General features: G+C 47.7%; 1 protein-coding gene across 8 annotated transcripts in view; it reads right to left on the bottom strand.

Moving 5' to 3' along the window:
• Positions 1-1,646: 1,646 nt before the first annotated feature.
• The window catches only part of Gramd2a (GRAM domain containing 2A), a 42,079-nt gene continuing 16,933 nt past the window's right edge, over positions 1,647-26,792 (bottom strand). For 2 of the 8 annotated variants that reach the window (XM_015480061.2, XM_048793415.1), the window contains 11 exons: positions 10,150-10,242; positions 9,251-9,308; positions 8,806-8,881; positions 8,161-8,264; positions 7,387-7,485; positions 7,010-7,081; positions 6,464-6,526; positions 5,366-5,510; positions 5,032-5,128; positions 4,064-4,168; positions 1,647-3,806 (listed from right to left, as the gene is read on the bottom strand). In XM_015480061.2, coding sequence (XP_015335547.1) covers positions 3,803-3,806; positions 4,064-4,168; positions 5,032-5,128; positions 5,366-5,510; positions 6,464-6,526; positions 7,010-7,081; positions 7,387-7,485; positions 8,161-8,264; positions 8,806-8,881; positions 9,251-9,308; positions 10,150-10,242 — 916 coding nt within the window. In that variant the 3' untranslated portion in view covers positions 1,647-3,802. Of the gene's footprint in view, positions 3,807-4,059; positions 4,169-5,031; positions 5,129-5,365; positions 5,511-6,463; positions 6,527-7,009; positions 7,082-7,386; positions 7,486-8,160; positions 8,265-8,805; positions 8,882-9,250; positions 9,309-10,149; positions 10,243-14,752; positions 14,777-15,548; positions 15,613-19,354; positions 19,442-20,767; positions 21,688-26,792 lie in introns of those variants that run through there. The other 6 variants (XM_048793412.1, XM_048793417.1, XM_048793414.1 and 3 more) reach the window with 6 other exon arrangements.

The raw sequence follows: 26,792 nt of genomic DNA, 5'->3' as shown, positions 1-26,792 counted from the left end.
CTCTTCCTGCTCAGAAAGAAACAACCAGCCTTGCATTGAGCTGGGGATCTGGCCTCAGGCTAGTCTTAAGACAAACCAGAGATCCTTCCCGGAGACAGGTGTCTGGCCTAGGATTCCCTGACTCTGTGGCCCAGCAGCTAAGAGAAAGGACCAGCAAGGGCTTCAAGGCCTCACCAGTGGGTCTTCTAATGACATGGAACCAGGTGGGAAGGCCATGGTGGGCTGGTCAGGCCTCTGGGATAGGGCAATTTTTGTTCCCAGCACGGCTCTCCTGGACTGAAGTCCTCCCTGGGCTCCCTTCATTCCCAAATGCCCTTTTCACCAAAACTCCTGCTCCCTGTGACCCCTCCCCTCTGAGTAGGGCTCACATTGCAGAACTGAGGCTTTGCCCATGTGTATGTCGTTATCTCCACTTCTCCAAATTTAAGGTAGTTATTTATCCCTTATAAAATCAGCTCATTCAACTTAAAAATTATAAATATGTGGTTATATGCCCTCTCTGTGATGGTGTCATTATGAAGCAGTTCCTGAAAAAAGTGAGGAGGGGACATGTTTTAAAATAATTGTATTGAATTGGTTTCTTTGTGTCCTTCAGAAGTATGTAGGTCTCCAGCCATATTTTCCATCAGGTGTCTATTTCCTTTATCCAGGGAAAGAACTTTTGGTTTCAGCAACCACTAAAACAACTTAGTAGACTCAAATGTTCATCTATGAACTACGATACCCAGGGAGTATATAAACTTTGTTATCCTGCCTGCTTTACTATTCTCTCTCTCACTCTATCTTTGGAATGGGGATTGAACCCAGGGGTGCTTTTATCACTGAGTCACATCCCCAATCCTTATTATTTTGGATTTTAAGACAATATTAAAACTAAGTTGCTTAGGGCTTTGCTAAATTGCTAAGGCTGGCCTCAAACCTGCAATCTTCCTGCCTCAACCTCCTGAGTGGCTGGAATTATAGGAATGTGCCACCATGCCCAGCTCATATCATTTTTTTTCCTTCATGGAACCCCATCACAATCTGCAGTTCTATTGTTTGTCTACATATCTACTTGACACTTACCTGCACATGGGATATAAGTTAAGTGCCTCTGAGAAACAGACACCACCTGTTATGTTCACTGCTGTTCCTCCCATGCCCAGAATCACAGCTGGTACAGAATTTGGGCTCAATATTATTTATTGAATGAATATACTACCAGAAAGGGGCAATGTTGGGAGAAAGAAAAGGGTGACATGGAATTTAGCCTCCCTAAGCTATAAGTTGTAGAAAAGACTGCAAGAATTGTCTGGCTTTGAATGCCACAGATTTTCCTGAATCAAATACTATTTGAGCCAAGGATGTTGCTTTGGAGTGCTCTGGAGAAATGAGGAAGTATTCCCTGTATTCACCCAACAGAAGGGAAAGGCTGTAGTGGTTTGCTGTGGTCATCCTCATCCTTCCCTATATGCCTGAGGTCTAAGTCAGCTCAGCTAAGTCATTTGAGATTTGCAGAATATTTAGGATTCTGGGAATTGACTTGAGCTCCATCAGTCTCCTTTGTGCTGAGTATGTCAGTAAGAGGACCTCTAATGAGTACTCAAAGGACAAAATGAACTTTCCACATCACAGAACACTAGAAAAAATCTGTTTTTTTTTTTTAAATTAAACAATTTTCAAAGGCTAATGCCATAGTGGAACAACCTTAGGGTGGTTGATCCCAAACTCTCAATTAGAGGAGCATTAGCCAATGCAAGCAGGAATGTATAAATACTTATAGTTTATAAATGAGCCCAACAGAACATAGAGTAGCCCCAGAGACCAGGATAGGGGACAAAGAGAGAAATGGAGAAAGGACCCTCAGGAGGAACAGGCAAACCCAAGCCACTCAAAACCCTGGACCACAAGCGTGTCTCCAAAGCCACCTACCCTATAGTACATCTCCAGCCGTTTCTGAGGCTGGGGTCTGGCAGGAGACCAAGTTCACCAGCCTCTTGGCACATCCAACCATGACTTGGCACCTCTCATGGCCTCTAGTTCAACCTAGCAAGGCTCAGAGAATGGATTTGTTCTCTCTGCCTTTCAGCAAGGACCAGGGAGGGAAAGCACTGGAGCAAGAAGCATTGTTTCCCCAAACATATGGTGAAAAAGAGCAATGAAGGGGGTCATATCCAAAAGTAAAAAAAAAAAAAAAAAAGACAGGCATTCATCCAGTGTGGCACTGTGAGGAGGACTGGCAGCAAGTTTCACCTGAGACACACAGATTTGGTGCAAACGACACACAAGGCCAGGCTCTACACTCAATCCTGGAAAGTGGTACATGGTGAGGATGAAGAGCTCTCTGGTCTGAGCTCAAGGATTTGTCACCTACTGTCAGTTCCTCCACTCCTTATTTGGATTTGTCATGAACAGGAAAGAAGATCTCTAGTCTGTGATCAACAGTTTCCATGTGGACTTCCTCTCCTGATTAACCTCTTGGGATCAGAGACGGGAACACAGTAGCTGTTTCTGACGCTGCCCACCCATCACCAGTGCCTTTCCCTCACATCTCTGGTCTCCTTACAAGTCCTTTCTGGAAGCTCCACAGGTACTGTCTTAGCAGATGAGAGTCCTAGGGAGATCAGGCCAGAGTTCTTTTCAGAACAGAGAGGGCAGACAGAGGAAGACTGTCTCTGTCTGTATCATTGTATCCACTCTTCTTGTCCCCTATGTCTCTTATCCCCAAATGTATCAGACAGACCCCCTTCACCTAGTCCATGCACTGAACCAGTGCACCTGCACCTTATTCATGGGGAACAGACCCCATGGAGTAAATGACCTTCCCTCATGGCCTGCTGTCTGCAGGTGACATGAATGAACCCTGCCCTGTGGTGGCCCAACACCATAATACTGGCTGCCCAGGCAAGTGTCCCCAGCATGCCTGAGATCTGGGCAGTCAGGCAGGGAATACCCAGCAAAGCTCAAATCAAAGCCTTTACCCTTCCCCTCACTTGCTTCTAGGGCCTGGGATACCTTGGAAATGTTTGAGCATACCAGGGATAGACCTAATACCTGGTAGGTGACCACAGGTAATCAGAGGCCCTAGTCTACCTGTCTCATCAGAAAATAATAGCTGGGGACATGCAATTCTGGAACCTCCATTCTCCTTCATAGCCCCTGCCACCATCCCTTGCTGTGGATAACATTTTTTCAGGTTTGGCTAGACTTCTCATGACGGGCCAGCACAGAGCTTTAATTGGAGCAAGAAAATTCATCTCCTTCTGGAATCTCCAGAGCAGGGACCCTCAGTGTCCCAAGCAAGAGCCGTGTATTAGGAGAGAGCAGAACACACACATACACACACACACACACACACACACACACACAGGATTTATGTACTGGTCTCTGCCTCCCCGCCTACACTGGAGTGGGCCATGTGATAGAGAACCACATTCCAAGCATCAGAGCATGGCCTTTGGCCCTTGAAGTGGCCCCCAGGGCTCTGGCTGTGTGCCAGAACTGTTTTCAAGGAGCAAGTTTAATTTTTTGTTTCATTTTAGTGCTTGCTAAAACTTAGTGTACAGAATTCCTCTGCTAGTTCCAAAAATCTAGCTTTTAGTTTGAGTCCAAAATTTGTAGGCTCCAATTAACTTGTAAACAGGTACTTCAGATCACATGTTGAGGGAGGAAGAAGACTTGGGGGAGGAGAGGAATCTAGAATATTTTCCTTCATATTCAGTCTCAGCACAGCAGCAGCATAAATCAAAGGTATCGTTGGAGACTTAGCACCCAGAGCATTCTTCTTGGAGAAGGTACAAGGAGGACAAAGGCCAAGTGGCTGTTACCTGCACAAAGGAGAGATGAATGGTTAAACCAGAGAAAGGGCCCAGAATGAAGACAGATATGAGCAGAAGGGCCAGTGAAGCCTTTTTTCCCCCTTGAGAGTAGTCCACAATAGAATCTAAATACATTGCATACACTACCCAATCTTGCTTAGGGCCATCAAACCAGCAGATAGCATTGCCAAGTCCACCCAAGGTAATGGGAAGACTGGACTCTTAACCCTCAATCCCAAAGGTATTAGGGAGAAAGAGAGTCTCACCTGTGCCCAGGGACCGGAGCATCCCAATTCAAGGAGCATAACTGTTGTTCCAATTGAGAGATGCGGAATGCCAGATAGGATGAGGACATGACCAAGAAGCAGATCCTTGAGAAATGGGCAAAATGGAGTTGAAAACGCATTTGGGGAGGCTCACTGGAAATAGGTATGTGAACTAAGCTACTCCTGCAATTGGAGCAATTAATGAACTCTTTGCCCTGCAGCCATCCTCAGGCCTGGGCATTATTCTTCCCAGAGGCTGCATGGAGTCCTGAGATCATCCCTATGGAAATGTCCTCACAGCCTGGCAGGAATTCTGGGCCCTTCAGGTGAGCCCTGGCCAGACAGCCAAAGCTGTTGTCCCACCTTCCTTCTGACCAGTCACCTTGGCCTTTTTGGGTCTCCTCTAAAAGGCCATTAAGATTTCCTAAGGTAGCAGGCCCACTGCCCCTGCAGGTGCTGAGGTTGACAATCACCCAGCCCACAGAGTCAGAAGAGGCAGATGAGGGAAAACCAGGGGCTGGCTGTGCATGTAACTTCCCACCACTACTTTACTGGTCCTTAGAAACTGAGATACAAACAAGTCAGGGGGTCTAGAATCTTCCCTAGTGGGCAGTGGGATAAGCATGCTTTTCCCCTGGTCAGTACTTCTCAAAAGCTATCTGATGGCTGTCTCCAATTCTGCCAACCATCTGCCCTCCCCAATCCTGGGCAGCAGCTTTTCCTTTCCTCAACAGTTTCCCTCCCCATTGCACAGCCTTACACCTAAATTATAGGGTTTCAGGAATAAAACTTTCTCTTGCCATAGAAGGGCGAGTCATGGAGCCTTCAGACACTACCCAAAAGCTTGACATTTGCTTTAAATCTTCTCCTGGATCTAGATAGTGACCTCTCTGCTCTCCAAGACCCCTGTTCCAAATATCCACACTCCCCAGGTGAGTCCGTCCTCCTCCCCCAGTACAGTCACTTACAGCATGAAGACGACTTTGAGGAGGCAGGAATCCCAGAGTCTCAGCTCCCGGTTGCTTGTGGGCTCCTCCAGCTCCCTGTCCTCACAGGCTGCACTCTCTGCAATGGGAGGGCAATTAGGCATCTTCCTAGGCAGGCAGGACCCCAGCCAGCCTGGGATATGCCTCCTCCCCTCATTTGCTGAAGCTACTTGGGCTCCTGACTTTTCTATATTGATTTGGAGAAAGAAAGAAACAGCTCTCAGAAGCCCTGCTGACTCTGTCAAGCCTTATTCACAGAACTCAAAGAAAGTCTGGCCTCTGCAAGTGTTTGCCACAGATAAGTCCCCTGAATTACCAGAACCTGGAGGCTTCCTGGAGGGGAAGAAGCTGTCTGTGCAGTCCATGTTTGCCTGAGGGATACAAGGGATGTTGTCAGGGAGTGATAGGGATCTGGAGGCAGGGCACACTTTTCTCCACTTCATCTCAGGAATGAGGACTTCCTGTAGAAAAGACAGGAGAAATTGTCTCAACACTGCCCTTGGGATCCCTCTTGCCCTAAGAGTTTATCAAGGCTTTCTCCAGATATTACCAATATGGGAGTCATGGGACCTTCAGACCCTTAGGGACCTTCATCCTTGATGCTTAGCCAGGAATGGAAGCAAATTCACAGGTGGGGACAATTGTCATAGCCCAATCATATATCTCTCCTATCTGTTCTCCTTGCTGTGACAATAGTCCCTCTGCCAGGAAACAATGTCTTTGAGGGCCACTAGTTAGAATTACAGCAGATTCTTAGATAAGTCAATCCTGGTACATGCTCAGATCTGAGTCTAAAAAAGATCGGCACAGTAGGCCTTATATTCCGTACATTATGGCTCCTCTTTTCTGGTCTCTAACTCTGAACAAATCACTGACATTGACAGGGGAGACTTAAGGTCTCTATCAATAGAAATGGGAACATCACCTTCTGTCCCCTGAACCATGTTATGCATATTGCATGCTTGGCTGAATGCTTAATAGTTACTGAGCAGGGTTCAAACACCCTGGGATCATTTCTACATCTACCTCTTCACTAAAAACTTGGCTCTGACTATCCAGGTCCCCAGATACCAAAGCAAACAGCTGGGACCTCAGCAAACCTAAATTCAGTGTGGGTTGTAAATTGATAGTCTTTGGAGTTCCTCTTGACTGTCAAAGGAAAGAGGATGGATCACCGGGCCCTGCATCCATACAGGTGTGGGACTCAACCTAAATGCTGTTCCAGGGCCTAGACTTTTGTTCTGTTCAGAAGTCTGCAAAGGAACTAAGCAGCTCAGTGTGGCATGGAGTCTAGGGGACCTCTGGCACAGCATGGCCACGGGATTTTGAACCTGGTTTCTAGGGTCCTAGGAGACCCTGAAGCCTCGGAGCCACAGTACTCTCAGCTGTCTTTGCTCCCAGCCTCAGCTCTCACCAGAGACTCACACTCCGGTTCCTCTGGAAATTTTCTTACACTCAGACTCTTCTTGCTGGAAGGCTGAGGAGGAAAAGAAACAGGCAAGGTTAGACATGCCGAGGCCTTGATATTCTCCAAGATAACTTTACCTCCAAATATGCCATATTGTCTCTGGTGAAGCTCAGCTCCCAGAGTTTGCAGGTCCCCCCATTCCATACTAGAGCAGAGGGCAAGGCAACTTAACCTCCCATTCTGCCAACCCCTCCCCACTGCCATTCCTCACCACAAGCCAGAGAGGATTGTAGGCCATATTTGGAAGCTGCCACATGCTCCTGTCTATTTGTACATAAGTGAGTGCGTATATGTACATGAGGGCACTCGAGGGCCCACTGGCCTCAAACAGATATGCTCACAGTACACTTAGCCAGAGCATTTATTCACTCTCCCGTCTCCTGTTCCCTGTGCTGGAAAGATAGGCTGACCTCCCATAACAGCCTAGTCCCAAGACTGGGGTCCAGTCCTGAACAGTCCCCCTGACCCAACTTCTGTCCCTGAGCTCCATACCTGTAGGTGGGTGCAGACCCTCCTCAGCATGTCATACACACTGTCCCGGGAAAGAAGTGACACAAAGACATACTGAGACATGGAGAAAAAATAGAAAGAAGTAGTGAGATTGCTGTGCCAGTAGGCCACCTCCATGAGTTGGGGTCAGGCCCATAGGGATATGGACTGAGACTCAATAATAAGAACACCTCCCCCCCACCCCACCCTGCACACAGGGCTGTCTCTTATAGCTTATTATATGGCCTAAAATATCCACTGGAAAGTGGCAGGGTGGGAAGAAATAAAGGCCTGGGGGTGGGCCAGAGCCAGGCAGTGGGTTCCTGGGTCTGGGGTGTGGAAAAACTGACAAGGAAGTGCTGGACCAGATACCCACTGACCTTCTGACTGGTGTTGGTAGTGATGGCCAGTCCATTGGGAAGGAGCCGTGCCATCTTGTGTTTCTTTATCATTTGCACAGATACCACAGGAATGACCACCTGAAACGGAGAGGCATACTTCTCTTAGGACTCAGTCCCAAGGACACAGTCCCTTTGCTCCCTACATAGGGCCCCAGCCATAGCTGGCAATGATCTCAGCATGGACACCTTGCAGAAGGCTGACCTCATATGGAGGAGCATTTAAAATTTCCACCCTGTCATCCAGGCTTCTCTTCCAGACATCCCCAACACCTTGTCCCACCTTGATGATAGCACATGCCACTCTGGATTCTCATCTAGATATGAACCTTTATCCAATAGACCAAGAATACAACCAACTTGGTCGGCAGATCTCTGGTAGATCCCACACTTAGGTTGTGGAGTTTCCTGGAGTTCCCTGCACTCTCTCTTTGCCAAAATAGGGTCCACGTAAATGTGACATCCCTCTCTGATTCTGAAGGCATTTCTGAGATACCCAGAGACTTTGGCTATGAATTGTTTAAGCCACATGTGGATTCAAGATTGGGGACCCTGTTAGTAGGGGCAGGACTACTTCCCTGGATACCAGATGAGATACTTTGATGCTTCTCATCAAAGTGAGAGGCTTCACCAAGGGCCCAGCATGCAGAGGGAAGGCATGACTAGATGCATGCCCATAGGGCGGGAGCTGCCTCTTCCTTGGGCTGGGGCTGGGTCCTCACTGGGACATATAACAACCTTACCACTCATGACTACCTTGATATCCTTGCCAAAGAGACTGGCATGAAAGCAGACCCAGTTGGGGGAGATGTAGAGCCGGCCCTGGAGAAGGAGGTCCCTCTGGAGGGCACAGGAGCACACTGGGAAGTCACAGGAGAAAAGACTGCCATGAGTAAGTCAGCTCAAGAAGCCCCAGGCCTGGATCTTCACAATCAGGAGTCTAGAGTCCAGCCTCAGCATCTGCCCTTCTCAGACTCCCTGTCTCCATCCCAGGCCCCAATCAGTACATCCCCCCAGGTGCTCCAAGGTCCAAGCAGGTTCCTGCCTGAGTCTCTAAGCCTGGATTTCTGTTACCTCCAGGCAGAACCTCTTGCTGGGCCCCACTGGGGCCTTGACTGTGCACATGCTCAGTGAGGGGCATGAGCAGGAAACAACAGTCATTGATAAAAACAGAACAGAAATAAATGAGGAATCCTACATTTCTTCAAGAAAAACTTCATAAATTCAACTTCATATCCCAAACCAGCCCAGTCTTCTCACACTTTTGGAGGAAGAAGCACCAACTGCATCCAAAGGGCAACCAGTTCCCATATCTAAATTGTGCCTTGGAGCCTCAAGAGTAGAGTGCCTGGGCCCCAGGCACTGCACGCACCTGGCAGCCACACCAGGGAGACAGCTCACCTTTGAGAACCATTTCCTCCAAGGGGATGTCCTTAAACAGCTTGTGGTATTGCTGGTTGTATTTACTCAGTAGTGTCTGCAAACACATGGGCTGAATCTGAGAAGCCCAGGGAGATCAAACCACCAAAAGGACCCTTTTCCAGTCACCAAGAAAACTGCCACAGCCCCCTATCTAGTGACTTCAAATGAAGCTGCCAATAAACAGCCAATGGGTGTGGAGGATTGAGTTCCAAGCACAGGTTGTCCCCTGGAAACGCTGAATCCTGACAGGCAGCCTGCAAATGGAGCGGGGGACACCCCACTCCCACCCAGTCAGGGACACCCACTTAGGTCTCCTGGATTCCAGCTGACAACCTAGTGGCTGAAAAGTCATTACTGAATTCAGACAGCCCAGGGCACCCCCCCCCCTTGGTGAGCAGTGGGAAGTCAGTCTCCCCACACTTACCCCTTCCCGGCCACACTTCTTTATCTCTTCACCCTTCAAGCCTTCTGACCAGTACAGACTGCAAAGGAGACATTCCATTCCAGGGACAAAGAACCCTTGAGTCCTGCCCATGCATCCTCAGAGCCAATTCTGCCTGGCTTTGAGCCAGAAGGTTGGGGCAGAGATTGGAGACTAGAGCCCTTCTCAAGGGGACACAGCAAAATTCTAAGTACAGAAAGCACACAGCTCATCCCTGGGGAAGGCACTCCTGGAAGCGGGGAGTAGGCACTGAGACCCCTCCTTCCCAGGCAGGTGTGAGCGCCACCCACCAGAAGTATGCTCAGCCTGAGCCTCAGTCTCCCAAGATGCTCAGGAGCTACCCACCCACGGGTAGCTCTCCCATTTCTTTGGCTAAAGGGTAGTAGGCAGAGGAACCATCAGTATAGGGATGGTGACCTTTTCTGGTGGGGGAGGCTTGAGGTGGAGACATTAGACTCACAGCTCTGGGGCCAGGCCATGGGCCTGATCTGGCAGGCCTGGCCTCCTTGCAGCCTCCTCCTGGTGGCCTGGAGCTGTGCAGTTCGGGACTCAGCACAAGCTCATCCAGATTGATGGAGGCTACCAGTCTAAGGGAGGAGGTAGTATTGAAAGGCAAACCTTTTCCCTGACCAGGCTAGCTAGAGGACAAGTGGGCAGGGAGGCCATTGGTAACCTGAGAAGCCTAGACTCTACTAGGTCCCAATGCATCGGGATATGCTGGAGGGGTGGCAGGAAGAGGCCCTGGGCAGCCTATGCCCAATGTAACAGACTTGCTAAGGGGCCCTGACCACCCTTAAGGTCCCCTTTCTAAAAGGTCACCTCCTGAGGACTTTCCACTCCTCAATCTGCATGTGCCTCTGATTGGGGGTGGGGGGACTCACCTGTATTCTGGGGGCTCCTGAACCCTGACTGGTGTCTCCGTGCAGGACACAGGGCTCTTCAGAGATATCATTTTTCCATGCATTTGTTGGTTGCTAGGGAGAAACAGGCCCACATCAGGAAGGGGGATATTTGGGAAACACCATGACCTGGACAGCTACCTTTGTCCACCACCCCAGACTGGCCCTAATATCCAAGATGAGTTTGAAGACATCACAATTCAGAGATAGCAATGACAGAGTGGGGCTTCTCCCATAGGGTTTTTCCTGGAAGCTTGAGGTTTAATCAATGCCTGGACCAGAAGGAAATCAATCTGTCCATCTCATTTTGAGTACCAGGCAGCTGTGAGAAGCAGCAGACTTGGATCTCCAGCCTCACTCTAGAGGAGGCACCTTGGCAGGGGAGACTCTGAGACTTACTTATGACTGAAAGAACCACTTACTGAAGTGCCTGGGCAGCATTACTATAAACTGTCAGGTTCTGGGAAAGGTTGCTGAGCATGGGTGGCCTTATCAAAGCTAAGGAACTGATGATGCAGCTAACATTGGAGCTGGACTCCAGTCAACCCACAGGTGAGAGTGGCTGGGAGGGAAAGATCAGGCCCATATCAGGAAGTGGCCTCAGTCACCTTCAGACAGTCAGGAGACATCGACCATGACAGCCAAATCATTTCAAAAATGTCCCAGGAAGGCTGGGGTTGTAGCTTAGTGGTAGAGTGCTTGCCTAGCACATGTGAGGCACTGGGTTCGATCCTCAGCACCACATATAAATAAATAAAATAAAGGTATTGTGTCCATCCACAACTGAAAAAAAAATTTTTAAGTGTCTCAGGTGCGAAGATACTCTCCCTAAACAGGTGGGGTTCCCCAGCAGCCTTTGAGTTGCTGCCTCTACCTAACAGTTGTGAAGAATAGGGTTCCCCCATTCTTCTCCCTCAGATTTGGCAACAGTAAAACCTGAGCAGTCAGAGTAGCTCCACCTGAGAGGCCCCAAGGACTGAGCAGGAAGAAGGGCCAAGACAGAGCAGAATGGTGGTCCAGAATAGGTATCAAGGTCCTGTGTGGTGTTCCCCCATCATAAAGGAACTAGAATCTGAAACCTGAAAATCCCAATACATCATTAACTCAGCTCTGTGATTGGGCAAACTAAAAAAGACTAGAATGACTAAGTCAGGGCAGGTGCAGTGGCACATGCTAGTAATCACAGAAACTGAGAAGGCTGAGGCAGAAAAATCGCAGGTTCAAGGGTAGCCTCAGCAACTTAGTGAGGCCCTAAGCAACTTAGCAAGACTCTGACTCAAAAGAAAAAATAAAAAGTCTAGGAACTTAGCTCAGTGCAAAGCAGCCCTGTTTTCAATCCCCTGTATTTAAAAAAAAAAAAATTACTAACTTAGTCCAAGATCTGCCAGGAGACCCTCAGAAAGCATTTAGTCTGGATCCCTCCCACCATACCATTGTAGAGATTAAGATACTGAGCCAGGAAACCTTACCATAAATCGGCCTCCGTCCTCAAACTTGTAAAGGGTTTGGTACATTCAACATATACAAGTCATTTTGGTCTACGATGGGAAGACCACATATATATTGGTGATCCCATAAGATTATATAACATTGTGACATCATCGCTGTGTTAAATCTGTGAAAGCACTCCACAAATGTTTGCACGACAGTAAAATCATCCGACAATGCATTTCTCAGAACACTTAACGTTTCCCCACTATTAAGGAACACATGACTGTCTTTACTGAATCTTATGAAATGACAGATTATGCTAATGATTTGACCCTTTGACTCTCAAAGGTTAACTTCCAGATTTATTTGTTTCCATCATTTCACACTTCACAGAGGATTTTTTTTCCCTTGACTTTTTTAACATTCATTTCAGAGAATATGAGAAATATAAAATACACAGATCAAATTTTGACAAAAGTCAAAATTAGCCATTTAAAAATTCCTAGCAAGGCATGGTGGCTATGCCTGTAATCCCAGTGGCTTGGGAGGCTGAGGCAGGAAGATTGCAAGTTCAAAGTCAGTCTCAGCAACTTAGCAAGGGCCTAAGCAACTTAGCAACCCTTTGTCTCAAAATAAAAAGTAAAAAAGAGTGGGGGAATGCTGCTCAGTAGTTAAATACCACTGGGTTCAGTCCCTGGTACCAAAAAATAAAAATCTCTAAAAATCACCCAAAGAAAAAAATTATGAATAAGTGTATAATTATATAAATTAATTGTATTGCATATAATTTACATACTCTATTTTTGTTGCTCAACATGATTTCATGAGAAACCCTATGTCACTGTCCTTTTGTGGGATAGATTCTCAGAAATGAAATTAGTGGATTGACAAGCTAATTCTAGGTACTTTTTTCCCAAATATATATTTGCTATTGGAATTTCATCTATGAGTCTTGTTTTGTATAAATTATTGAGAATATTAATCCTTCATTTATCATTTTTGCAAATATTTTTCCAAGTTTATCATTTGCCTTTTTGACTGTGGTATTTTCTAAAGGTACATTGCTCTTTTTTTATACATACCTTTATTTTATTTATTTATTTTTATGCGGTGCTGAGGATTGAACCCAGTGCCTCACACATGCTAGGCAAGTGCTCCACCATCGAGCCACAACTCCAACCCCTCTGTGGTGTTTTTGCTATACTTGTATTTGATTATTGTGTGGTAGACCCACCTCTCTCATTCATCTCTGTTTCTCTCTTGGTGTGTACCTTGCATAGGGTAGGCCCCTGCAGTGCAGTAAGTCTCCTGGACTACCAGGCCAAAAAAAAAAAAAAAAAGAAAAAGGATGTGGACTTAACTCCAAAGAACACATATTGCAGCCTAAAGGGTGGCCAAGGGACACAACAGGTTATCCATGGGAAAAAGTGGAAAGTTAGATTCAAGTTCTCAGGGTTGCAGGTGCTCAGAGAACCAAGATCCCTGCGGACTAAATAGTCACAGAAGGGTTCCCAGAGAAAGGGAAGCAGAACCTCATAAACTGGGCAGGATTATATTCTTGCATAGATAACCGTACCTTTGGCTGGATCTTAAACCTGACTCATCCTAAGGTCCAAATGACAAATCCTAAGGTCTACAGCCTCCTCTTAGCCTTTCTGCAACTTGGGCGGGGAGCCCCTGCCTGAAGGCACTCACGGCACCCTAACTGGAAGTCTCCCCTTGGTATCTGTGACATGAGTTGGTGTGCTGTGACTGTCCATCTTCAGGGGCTTCAGGAGATCAGGGACTCTTCCTCAACCATCACTGATTACCCTGAGCCCATGTTGCAGGAGCAAGGTGACAGGGTGTCGATGGATGGAGGGAGCTAAATGATAAGGTTGGAGGAGGCAGACCTGACCATGAGGCATCAGAAGAAGGCTGCATCTCCATGAAGAAAATCATGGAGGTAAGTTGGAGTCACTTGTGGACAACGAACTTTCAAATATCTTTAAACTAAAAGCAACCTCTTTACATGTGAGCATGTAAAGGTTGGGGAAAAGGGTCGTCCAGTACTCACCAGAAGAACCTGTCAGACACAGGGGTACCCAATGACCAACTGGGCTGTGACACAGAAGGCCAAGGAGGGGGCTTCAAGAGCATGAGCTTAGCCTGGGCCCCCAGACTGCTGGCAGCCTCTGTCCATTTCCCTTCCTCCTATGAACACTCCCCCCATAGCCAGTTGGGTCATATACCTCCTGAGTCATAAACCATAGCTTCTACCCATCCATCCCATCCCAACCTAACCCCACGTTTAAACTGTGGAGTTAATATAGGGTGCGGGATCCTGAAATTACATTTATTTTTTCAGTCAAAACTACAAAAGTAATTACAGTCATGAAGGGGATGTAGCAGGGGAATGGCAGCCTTTTTAACATGAAAGGGAGGACTCAAGATTGAAAAATTCATATGAGGTCCTTTCCACTGCTAAGCCTGGTCCAAACACAGGACAGCTTACTGGAAGGCATGGCAGAGTCTGCCTGTCCCAAGCCCCACTGGCTGGTGTGGGACCCGGGCCACCTGCCCACTCCATTCCTTCCACAAATACTTATTGAGCTTATCGCACCAGGAGCCTGGTATGGGGCCCGCCCTACAGGAAGGGGTGGGGATAGGCAGCCAGCACTTGATGGGAGATGTCAAGAGAAGGAGGAGGAGAGGGAGAGGCACAGTGAGTAGGGGACCTAGAGATGCAAGTCTCCCGCAGATCTCGTGGATCAGACTGCACAGAGCACCTGCCTTATGCACTCTGCTCTCTGTGCCTCCCCCAGGATCAAAATACTGCCACCTGGCAGACACCCCCAAATCTCCATCTCCAAACTTGACTCTTTATCCCCTGCCATCTAGATGCATCCATCTAAGTGGACTCAGCCTCATCCCCCAAAACCTGCTTCCTCTGAGCCCCAATATACAAGGAAGACTCCACCATCGGCACAGATACCCAGCCAAAGTCTTTACTCATTCTTCTCCCACCCCCACCTGGCCTCCACAGGCTTGCCACTCCTTAACCACAGGATCATCTTTGTTTCTCCATTCCTGCTACACCAGGCAAGCCCAGGCCGCTCTTGTCTTTTTCCTGGATGCTGGCAATAGCTCCCTAACAACACCTGCCCCAACATACCTCGCTCTTACACACCTGCCTCTCTCAGGTACAGCCACACTGCCAGCAGGGCCTTCTGGGCCAGCTCTGACCCTGCCCTCTCCTGCCCACTGCCTTGCAGTTCCCCTCCACTTCCTCACATCTTGCCACTCCCTCCCATGCAGCCCCAGGCACCCTTCACAGGGCTCTACCTGGAATCCCTTACCATGCTTATCTACCTGGGAAATTCCTGGTCCTATGGAAAGCCCCAGTTCAAATGTCACCTCCTCTGTGAAACCTTCCTTGGTTTCCTCCAGCAAAGCTGCCGCTTACTCCCTCCTCCGTGGTCCCTTGTCTCTCCTGCATGCTGCTGCCCCAGCACTTACCAGACCCAACTGCGTTTGTCTGCTTACTCATCTGCCTCCCCCAGACTCTGAGCTCCTGCAGGGGTGTGTCTGCTACATTTCTGCATCCCCAGCACACAGCCAGTGTTTGCTAAATGAATGAAGGCAGGAAGGACAGAGAGAAAGAGAGATGACAGCACCCAAAGAGAAAAGAGAGAGAAGCAAGGCAGTAAGAGTGAAAGGGACACAAAGAATGGCTGAAACCCAGAAGAAAAGAAGGAGGGAGAAATGGACAGGAGCTGGCAGGGTCACCACAACTGGACTCTTCCCTCCAGGAGCTCTGGGCTGCACCATGATCAACCCACACGGGTTGATGGATCAAAGGGGAAACTCAGGTGGGAGGTAGCAGGAGAAAGTGATCCAGACAGGCTGGGGTGTTTTGGTGAAAGTGCCAGTTGGGGGCTGGGATTGTGGCTCAGCGGTAGAGTGCTCACCTAGCATGGGCAGGACCCAGGTTCGATCCTCAGCACCACATAGAAATAAAGGCATTGTGTTGTGTCCTGAAAAATAAATATTAAAAAAAAGAAAGAAAGTGCCACTTGGACCTCTCTGGTGTCCACTGCAGTGTCCATGTGGCTTTCTTCCTGTTGGCTGTCTGTGCATAGCCTGCTCCCCACACCCAGCTCTCCCTAACCTAGGACAGACCTCCCTCCAGGACCCAGGGTGCCTTTGGCAGTAGCAATGCCTGTGGCCACCACTGAAGCAAAAACCCCAGTCAGGCCTGGCAGCCTGAGTCAGTTTGGCCTATGTGGTCACAGGAGTGGCCTTCTCTACAACTGGCAGCAGGGTCATCCCCTGGGGCTTCTCCTCCCCCAGGGAGATGCCCACACTCTCCCACGTTGACTTCTCATGGACATCTGAAATACAAGAGCATCTTACAGGTCATACCCAGGGCCAGCTCCACTTCTCCCGCAGCCAGCTCTCCCACAGCCAGCCAGGACATTAGGCCTCTGTGATCTCCAGGGTAAGATCTAAAAACAGCACTATTCTCAAAAAAAAAAAAAAAAATGCATCATAGCCAGGCACAATCTACAATTGTGTCTACAATCCCAGCAACTTGAGAGGCTAAGGCAGGAGAATTTCAAGTTCCAGGCCAGCCTCAGTGATATTGTGGGGCCCTAAGCAGTTTAATGAGACCCTGTCTCAAAATAAAAAAAAAATAAAAAGATCTTGGGATCCAACTCAGTGGTTACACATCCCTGGGCTCAATCTCCAGTACAAAAAAAAAAAAAACAGAAAAATCAAAAAATGCATTTTAGCACAGACCGACCCCTGAGATTACAAACCCACAAACAATGGAAGCAGCCATCCAGACACAAGAATAGAGCTTCGAAAGCTGAGGTTCAGCTGCCTAGATTTGGGGTTCCTCCCTCTAGGGTGGTCTAAATGCTCCCCAGGTCTCCTCATTCCTTCCTTACCTCCCACTCAGCACACACAGCTCACCTCCTTCCTCACAGAGAAAAGCCACCCACTCTCCTGTTAGCACTAATGTGGAGCTGGCTAGAATCACAGTAGAATCACCAGCAAAGGGCCTGGGGCTGTAGCTCAGTGGTAGAGCACTTGCCTAGCACATGTGAGGCAATGGGGTCGATCCTCAACACAGCATAAAAATAAATAAATAAAATAAAGGTATTATGACCATCTACAACTAAAAAATCACCTGCAAGTCTTTATAGGGGAAAAAAAAAAAGAGATGCTTGAGTCCTGTTTCCAAACAGTTATATCAGAATCTCTGGGGGTAGCATTTAGTGACTATATATTTTTAAGTTGTTATTAAAGTTAATTTAAATATAGAAAAGCGCACATACAATTAAATGCATCTCAAAAATGAACACATACCCAGGGACCAGTCCCCCAGAACCTCCTCCTCCTCTCTCTAGTTTCACTGCCTGTCCCCTCAAATTCCAGGGAAAACCATCACCCTGATTTCCAACAGAGATTGCCTTTGCCTCTTTGGGGACTTTATGTAAACAGAATTATACCTACACACTCTTTTATGTGGCTGCTTTGACTCAGCTATGTGTTTGAAAGAATCACAGTTTTGTGTGATTGTGAAGTGGGTGATTTCACTAGGATTTACAATTCCTTTGTATGGGTATACAATTTTTGTGTTTGCCATTGAGGCACATGAGCACTTTCCAGTTTTTGCCTGTTATGAAAGTGGAATGAAAACTCTAGTACCACTCTTGTAAGCACAAGTGTTCATTTTCCTGGGCAAACACTTTGGGCTGGAATTGCTGGGTCACAAGGCAGATGTATGTTTAGCTTGAGGCTTTTAAAGGCTCCCAAGTAATGTGAACCCAGAGCCAGCGTTAAGAAACCACTGGAGGGGCTGGGGCTGGGGCTCAGTGGTCACGCAATTGCCTGGCAAGTGTGAGGCACTGGATTCAATTCTCAACACCATATATAATAAATAAAATAAAAGTCTATCAACAACTAAAAACAAACAAACAAAACAAAACAAAAAAATGAAACCACTGGAAAAGTTCTGCCTCCTCCTTCTTTGTGGCTCAGAGGGAGAAGCATACTGTACCTCTCTGAGGCCAGTCCATCTGCCTGGGCTCAGGACCTCAGGTCCTGATCATCCTGAGCCTTCCATTGTGCTCAGGCAGGGCATCCTCTTGTTAATACAGATTTCCTTTGTCTGTTAAGCCCATGTAGCCCTTGTCCTGGGTTGTGCTAAGGAAGTGACAAGACAGCTTTCCCACATATCAGAGGTCAACTCTGAGCCACATTATGTTCTTTCAAAAATCACAGTCCTGACACACAGGCCAGAAACTAGTTAATAAACCTCCCCTGAGGGCTAGCTAGGATGAGGTGGACAGAGTCAGGTTTATCATCAACACACTGAAAATTGAGAGTAAAAAGTAATTTCCTTCCTTTGCAAAAATAATCCTATAATTGCTGTCTCTGTACTTACACAGAAGTTGCACTTCATTTTTTCTTTTCGAAGATGACATTCCATATCTAGGAAAACTGCTACACCCTTTCCACTGACTAAAAAAGGGGAGAAATTCCCATAGTTGGGGAGTTGGGCTAGTGAGCAGGTGTGGAGGAATCAGGAGGATACTCACTGGGTCCCAATGCAGACATTCTGCTCAGATCCCACCGCAAAGGGCTCAGGAAGGGTCAGGTGCTTTGTGTAGTCACAAACCTAACTTCTTAGGAAGGGGCCTGAGGACACCTAGACTGGAATATTAATTTGTTTCCCTTCATTCCTGGAGCAGCTTTGAGTTGAAGGACGTATGTGGAGGGCCGGAGACCCCTTTTCACAAGACCTAATAAGTGACCCTGACCACAGTGGACAGAACCACAGGTGTGTTGCAGACCCAAACCAAGTCATATGCATGCTGACCAGCAGCCTCCTGTGAGAGGAGCTGACCCATCAAATTCCCTTTCTAATGAATCCTAACTGGGAAACACAAGATGTAGAGATGTGCAGCCAGAACTAACAGGTAGGAGAGAGCACGGCAGGGGACCTAGCTTCGTGGATCTGGAGCAGAACCTCTGGGAGCACCCAGAGGCAAGAGGTAATGAGAAAGGTGCAGATAAAGACAGGGGGCCACAGTCCAAGCCCAGAGTCTGGGAGACAGCAAAGGAGGTCTGCTTTCCTTGGCTGCCTATTAACTTCTAATTCTTCTTCCAGTGCTCAGCACTTGCAGCCAACAAGAAACCTCCTTGCCTGGTTTACCCAAAGACTGCAAACTAGGGCACACTGTAGATGACATCATTTAGGCAACTAACATAGAGCAAGTGGTACCACCCACACTCCATGGTGGAAAATGGAGGCAGAAGGGGCTCTGTGACTCATCCATACAGGCTTGGGCTCCAAGGAGGTCTGTCTGACACCCAAGCCTGGGCCACGGCCATAGCCATACCCATCATGAGGGCTGGGGGTGTGGCTCAGCAGAAAAGCACTTGCCTGGCATGCACAAGGCCTTGGGTTCCATTCCCAGCAACAAATAAATAAATAAATTATAAAAGTTCATACCCACCATGAGCCTTGAGGGCCAGGACAAGCAGAAAACTCAGGAAAGTATTCAGATCAAGACATGCCCCATTAGCCCAGGAAGCCATGTTTCTTCCTGGGGTGGCCCATAGAGAGAAGGTGAAGAGATCTAGCTCATGAATCCCTCTATCCTCAGTTCAGCTCTCATTCTGAAGGGAGATGGCATCATCCTATTATACAGATGGAAAATCAGGCCCCAAGAGGAAAAGCACCTTGCTCCTGAGCACACACCTGGGAACGTGCGGAGCGATGATCCATATTCCAGTCTGGCAGAAAGTACTCTTTCCACTGTAGCACAGGCTGGACGATTTGAGGGACCTGGAATTGTACCCTTCCTGTGACTTTCCCTGGCAAAGCCCTCACTCTCCCCAAAGACTCCAGACAAAAGGGATGTCTCTTGGGCTGAGATGACCATGCAGGGGCCCTTCTGGGGTTTGGGGTTCCCTAGATCAGAACTCCCCGCTCTCCCAGTCTTCTCTACTCAAAGAATCAAACAAACTGGGAGAGAGAATGGCTCAGGAGAGGGAGTGGGTTGGCCCAGTCCTTGGTGGAAGTGGATTCAGGCTAAACAAGGATCCCTTTGAGCTTTGGTGCTAACAAGAGCTCCTCCCTACAGGTGTCTCAGAAACCTTTGGGTCTTCCTGTCTAGTGGATGCTGGAGGAGCTGAGAGCAAAGCTGATCTCACCTCCTACCCTTGGTGGGTTTCTTGCTAGAGCCAGATCTGGTCCACCCAGACATTTGCCACTTGGATGACTAGACTACCCCTAGATAATGGGCTCAATCCCCCTTTTCCCTGCTCCTTGACCTCCTTACTCAGGTCCGAGTTCTCAAAGCACACTAGAGAGGCCCAGCTCCATGTGGGGATGGAATTCTGGGGGTGGGGTGCTGAAGTGCTCAGGCTCTGTAGAGCTAGCTGTTCTTGCCCAAGACGGAAACCCTGTCCTCAACCCCAAAACCTCCTCCCTGAAGCAGGACCTGAATCTCTAGAGAGAAGACCCCTCTTTCCTGAGACTTGAGCCCTCCCTCCCAGTCCACACACTATCTGCTCAGACACATCTCGGGTCTACACTACCTACTCTAACTCTGTATCCCCACCAGATTATGTCCCACTTGCCTCTCATTCCCCACAGCCTCCCACAGCACCAGGCATTCAGTAAGTGCTCAAGAACCACTTATTGACTGAAACTCTCCCAGCTGAAAAGCTCCTCTGTGTCATTTGTTTAGAAGCAATGGGCCCTCGTGACACGGACACAAGACCTGGAGTGGGAGCGACTCACTCAGGTTTGCTTCTAACTCCCCTGACTCTGAGTCTGTGTCTCTGTAAGATGGGGCTGGGGAGGGAGCTCCCACATCTGACCTGCAGATCTCCAGGACTGCAGTGAGGATCCGAGAGAGGTCACAGTCCAGTCCAGGGTGGACCATGAGCTTCACCCTGCCCACTTAGCTGCGCATCCCACCAGCACCACTGAGAGCCAAGAGCCTCCCATTCCTGGAAAGATACCTAGAGGTGCATCTCCCTGTGGGAAGCGAGGACCAGGGCCCCCTGGGTCCCAACTGCACCTATAAAACTCCACACATGCCCTGCATTCCCTGGAGACTGCAACCCACGGAAGCAGCAACCAGCGGGAGAAGGCCCTTCACACCTGTCACACCAGGGGCTGCTTCCCACCCCTTGGGCCCGGAGGCACCCGCATGGCTCAGGCCCAGCCATGCTCAGGATCCCTCCCTTCTCCTCCTGCCTCCAGAGGTTTGAGTCCAGCAATTGCTGCCTCTCCCTCCTGCCAGTAGCTCAAAGGCCTGCAGAGTGAGCACAGTCACCAGGGAGACAGACAGGGACAAACAGCTGAAAGCGGGAGGCTTTCCTCGGGGGGGGGGGGGAGAGCCAGGATCTCCTCCAGAGCCCAGACACATCGACAAGCAGGCAGCTGGCCTGCAGAGTGCCCTGCCTGTGGCTGGCCTGGCTCACAGTGCCCACTGCCATCGCAGTGTCTGTCTGAGTGGGCACCCGCGGGCCTGGTGACAGACCACTTTTTCTTGGCAGGCCACTTGGGGCCTGGCCATTTCTACACAAGAAGCCTGTCATTCAGGTCTAAAAACAGACTCGCATTCAGTAAGAAACAGAGCACCCCTGTGCTCCTGGTGTCCACTCTGATGAGGGGGGAGACCCACAGACAGCCTCCACTGCTCAGACACCGCCACTCAGGGCTGCCAGGGGGTGTGGCTACTCTGGGGACAAGTCAGCTCTGTCCACTGGGGATGCCATCCAGCATACCCCACCCAACCACCCTAGGACACCCATCTCAGAATTACTGTGGCTCTGTGGACCACCAGGCTGTCCTCGGGACCACAGGCAAGTATGAATGCTCTTGGGTCTTGAAAGAGCCCAGGGGTAGGGGTGGAGGACAGGGCAGGCTTGGAATGATATCTCACTGGCTGAGGGTCCCTGAGTAAGCCACTCTCTCTTTCCGGGCCTCAGTTACTCCTTTGCAAAGAGGGAAGAAAATCTCAGCACAGGAGGGAAAACAAATGTCTGAGGGGAAGAAAGCAGAGACCAGGAACTGGTTGAACTACATATGGCCACCAGCCCTGTGTGGTCAGAAAAACTTCTCTCCCAGGAGAGGCTGGCAGGAGCTTGGTCCTCAGAGAACTGCCAGCCTCTCTCCTTTCTACCTTCCTTCTACAAATAGCAATTGAATGCCTGCTCTTCTCTCAGATCTGGGCAAGCGTTATGTGTACTAGGAGGTAAGGCAAGGTACTGTCTGCAACATGTCTGCTGGGAGAGGCAGACATGAAGCAAATATTTACATAAACCAATGCATAATTATAATGGTGTAATATATACAATGAAGGAAAAGCACAGGGTCTTAGAAGGGCTTCTATCAGAGTCCTGACTCAACCCTGGGAAGCAGGAAGACTTTTCTAAAGAACAGTATTTGAGCGGATAGCCAATGAATGCTAACCAGATGGAAAATGACAATTGGAGAGGGGTCACTGTAGAGGGTTATCACATGCAAAGGCCCTGAGGCCAAATGTGCAGGACATGTATGATGTCCATAAACAAGGCCTTGGTGTTTGGAGGGTACAGGTGAGTAGTGAAGCAGTGAGAAATGAGGCTGCCAAGGTTGCTGGGGCCAGATCATGCAGGGCCCTTGGGGCCCCAGTTAAGGGTTTTGGTCATTGTCTTACAAGTAACAGGGAATTAATGAAAATATGGATTTAAACAGGGAAGTGTAGTATCAACATTGTATGTTAAAAATGCACTGATGTACGGGTTTGCTTCAAAGTAATCCAACAGAAGTCAGGCCCATGGTGGTGCTTGTGATCATAGCAACTTGGGAGATTGATGCAGGAGGATCACAAGTTGGAGACCAACCTGGGCAACTTAGGGAGATCCTGTTTCAAGAGAAAATATAAAGAACTAGGGATGTAGGGCTGGGGATGTGGCTCAAGTGGTAGCGCGCTCGCCTGGCATGCGTGCGACTCCGGTTCAATCCTCAGCACCACATACAAACAAAGATGTTGTGTCCTCCAAAAACAAACAACAACAAAAAAAGAACTAGGGATGTAGCTCTGTGATAGAGTGCCCCAGGGTTTGATTCTCAGTAGCCCAAAAATAAACAAATAAAAGTAATCCAACAGAAGTGGGATGGCGGGGGCGGGGGTGGGGGGGTGAATGCTGATAAAACAGAGATGACCTTACGTTGCAGGTTACTGTAGCCAGGTGATAAACGCGTGGGATCCACTGTGTAACTCTCTCATCCTTTGTTCCCATGGAGACAAATCAGTTAGGAGCCTGTAGCCTAACAGCAGACAGATGATGTCTAGGACTGGGTAGCAGTGGGGATGGAGGGCCAGGATGGATTAAGGAGATTATTTCCAAATGGAATCTACCCGACTCAGTGATCAGTTGGATGTGGGGCGGAACGGAGAGAGTGTTAAGTATGACTCTAGAAGATGCCTGGCTTAAGCGAGTAGGGTACTGGGCCATCTTGCTGAGATACAACAGGGGACAATACCTGGAAGAGGAGCATGTTTGGAGGGAAGAACCACAAGCTCAGTTTTGAACAAGTGGGAGATATATTGAAGTGAAGATATCACTTATATGGATGTCAAGTCCTATATGACTGAGGAGCTCCAAAGAAAAGTCTAGGCTAGAGGGACAGATTTCTGAGTTAGTGGCCCAATGGGAATAGAAGCTAGTAAGATTCCTCCAGGAAAGAAGGCACAGAGAAGAGAAGCTATCTACAAGAATGCCAGACAATGGGGGGAAAGAATAATCTTTCAACAAATGGTACTGGCACAGCTGGACATTCACATGAAAAAGAATGAAGGCAGACCCTTATCTTACACTATATAGAAAAATTAACACCAAAATGTCAAAGCAAAAACTATAAAACTCTTAGAAGAAAACATAGGTGTGAGTCTTTGAGAACCATTAGGCAATGGTCTCTTTGATATGACACCAAAAGCACAAGAAATGGGAGAAAAAGAGCAGATAAATTGGACTTCATCAGAATTTCTTTTTTTGCTACTAATATCATTAGAAAAGATAACCAGAAAAGATAACCAAAGAATGGAAGAAAATATCTGCAAATCATAGGTTTGATAAAAGACTAATATCCAAGATATATAGAAAACTTTTACAACCTTGAGGACCTTATGCTAAATGAAATAAACTACCCACAAATAGACAAATGCAGCCAGACGCTGAGTGCATGCCTGTAATCCCAGCTGCTCGGGAGGCTGAGGCAGGAGGATTGCAAGTTCAAAGCCAGCCTCAGCAACTAAGTGAGGCTCTAAGGAACTTAGTGAAACCCTGTCTCTAAATAAAATATTAAAAAAGGCTGGGGATGTGGCTCAGTGGTTAAGCACTCCTGGGTTCAACACTTGGTACAAAAAAAAAAAAAAAAGACATATACTGTATGATTTCACTTTCACCAGGTACCTGAAGCAGTCAAATTCATAGAAACTGGGCTGGGGATATAGGCAAGTTGGGAGAGTGTTTCCCTCACATGCATGAGTTCCTGGGTTAATCCCAAGCACCACCAAGAAAAAAAAAATCATAGAAACCAAAAGAATGCTGGATGCCAAGGGCTGAGGAAGGAGGGAAAGGAGAAGTTGTTTATGGGTATAGAATTTCAGATTTGCAATATGAAAATGTTTTGGAGATTGGATACACAACAATGTGAATGTACTTAACACTAAAATGCATACTTAAATGTATTAAGATGGTAAAGTTTGTTATATATGGTTATTAAACCACAATTTTAAAAGAACTCTGACAACTCAACAATAAAAACAAATAATCCAATTAAAAATGAACACACTTGAATGAAAATTTCTCCAAAGAAGATATTAAATAGACAATGAACACATAGAAAGATGCTTGACATCACTAATGATGTTGGGAAAGGAAGTCAAAATCACAAGGAGATGCTTCTCCATACCTCCTCCTTGAAGACCATAATCAACAACAGGTGTTAGGATGTGAAGAAATTGGAACCCTCATACATCGCTGGAGGGAATGTAAAATGGTATAGTTGCTTTGAAAACCAGTTTGTTGGTTCCTCAAATAATTAAACAGAGTTATTACATGACCCAGCAATTCCACCCCTAAGTATTTACCCAAGAGAATTAAAAACATATGTCCACACAACGTAGTATGCACAGCCAGGCATGGTAGCACAGGTCTGTAATCCCAGTGAACTGGGAGGCTGAGGCAGGAGGATTGCAAATTTGAAGACAGCCTGGGCAATATAGCAAGACCTGTCTCAAAATAAAACTGAAAAAGTCTGGGGATGTAGCTCAGTGGTGGAGCCCCCATGGGTTCATTCCCTAATACCCCCTTTTAAAAAAATATTTTTAGTTGTCAATGAGTCTTTTTATTTATTTATTTATTTACATGTGGTGCTGAGGATCAAACCCAGGGCCTCATACATGCCAGGCAAGTGCTCTATCACTGAACCAACTCCAGCACCCCTCCCGGTACCCTTTTGCCAAAAGAAAAAAAAAAGAAAAGAAAAAATTATGCCCAAATGCACATTGCAGCCCTATATATAATAGCCAAAAAGAAGAAACAACTCAAACACTCATCAATTGCTGAAGAAATAAACAAAATATGATATTTCTTTTCAGCCATAAAAGAAATGAAGTACTGACCCATGCTACAACATGCACAAACCTTAAAAACATTAAGGTGAAGGAAGCCAATCACATCATATGGTTGCATATACAGGAAACATGAAAATGGGTAAATCCAGACAGAAAGTAGACTGGTAATTACTGAGGACTGCGGGAAGGGGAACATGGGGAGTAACTTCCAATAGTACATATAGTTTCTTCTTGGGGATGACAAAAATGTTCTGGAATGAGGAGTCATGGTTACACAACTTTGTGAATATATTAAACACCACTGAAATGGATACTTTGAAAAGATGAGAAGCTGAGGGTGTGGTTCATTGGAAGAACTTGTGAATAGCATGTGCAAGGACCTAGGTTCCATTCCTAGCACAGCTAAATAAATAAATAAATAAATAAGAGAGAGAGAGAGAGAGAGAGAGAGAGAGATGTGAATTTTATGGTTTGTGAATCATATCTCAATGAAAATGAGGAGGAGGAGGAGGAGGAGGAGAGAAACCTGGAACCAGAAGAACCACACAGAGATTGTGTGGAAGAGATTAAGAGACAGTGACCTAAAAAGTTGCAACAAATTCAGCTGTATAGGTTGTTATGGAAACCAAAGGCGTGTTTAAAAGAAGGAGTGGGAAAGCAGTGTAGAAGTTTGCTGTGGCCAAGTAATAGCAGGAGCCAAATGCAGTCACCAAATTTAGCTAGTGGATGGATAACTTTAGCAAAGACTACTCCTTTTTCCTTCCTCCCAGGTGGGGACTGCCTCCAGGGGATGGGCAGTGAGGACAAGCCTCTGACCACAAGTGAGGATACTGCACAATGAAACCGGTCACAAGCCACCTCGGTGCCACACCAACCTCAAATCCTGCCTCTCCCTCTTTCCCAGCAAAAGACCACCGAAGTCGCTGGCCTGGTGGGACACACTTATAATCCCAGATGTTCACGAGGCTGAGGCAGGAGGGTTGCAATTTCGAGGCCAGCCTCAGCAACTTAGTGAGATCCTCAAAATAAAGCATAAAAAGGGTTGGGGATGTATTTCAGTGGTACAGCAACCCTGGGTTCAACCTGCAGTAAAACACACACACACACACACACAATAACAACAATCCCCCCCCATCCCCGACACACACCACAGACAAGCGATGGGATTGTGCGTGTCTTTCCTGGTTCCCACAGGGTGTTTTTTGCAGTAGGGGAGAGGGCAGGGGCTGTCCTCCACCTTTGTTCAAGCCACCTTCACCTGCCCTACCTCCACCTCTCGGACAGACGCACAGGCATCAATCACAAATCTATTTGCTGCTCCTGCCTTGAAAAAAGCTGGGAAGCCCAAGGTTCCTCGTCCAGCTAGGGCAGCCACACCCAGAATTCCAGCGCCACACTTAGTGGCTCCCAAGGCGACGCCTGAAGCAAAGCAACGCGGATCCCGCCCGCCTGGCGCGGCCAACCCTTTGTCAGGGGCTGGTTGGTCCCCAGGAATCAGAGCCAAAGCTTGCACAGACCAGGAGACCTGCAGCAGCCGCCCCCCACCAGCTGGCTCCT

This window comes from Marmota marmota, unplaced genomic scaffold (assembly GCF_001458135.2).
Source record: "Marmota marmota marmota unplaced genomic scaffold, marMar, whole genome shotgun sequence".
NCBI lineage: Eukaryota > Metazoa > Chordata > Mammalia > Rodentia > Sciuridae > Marmota > Marmota marmota.
This window is presented reverse-complemented; position numbering and strand designations above follow the sequence as displayed.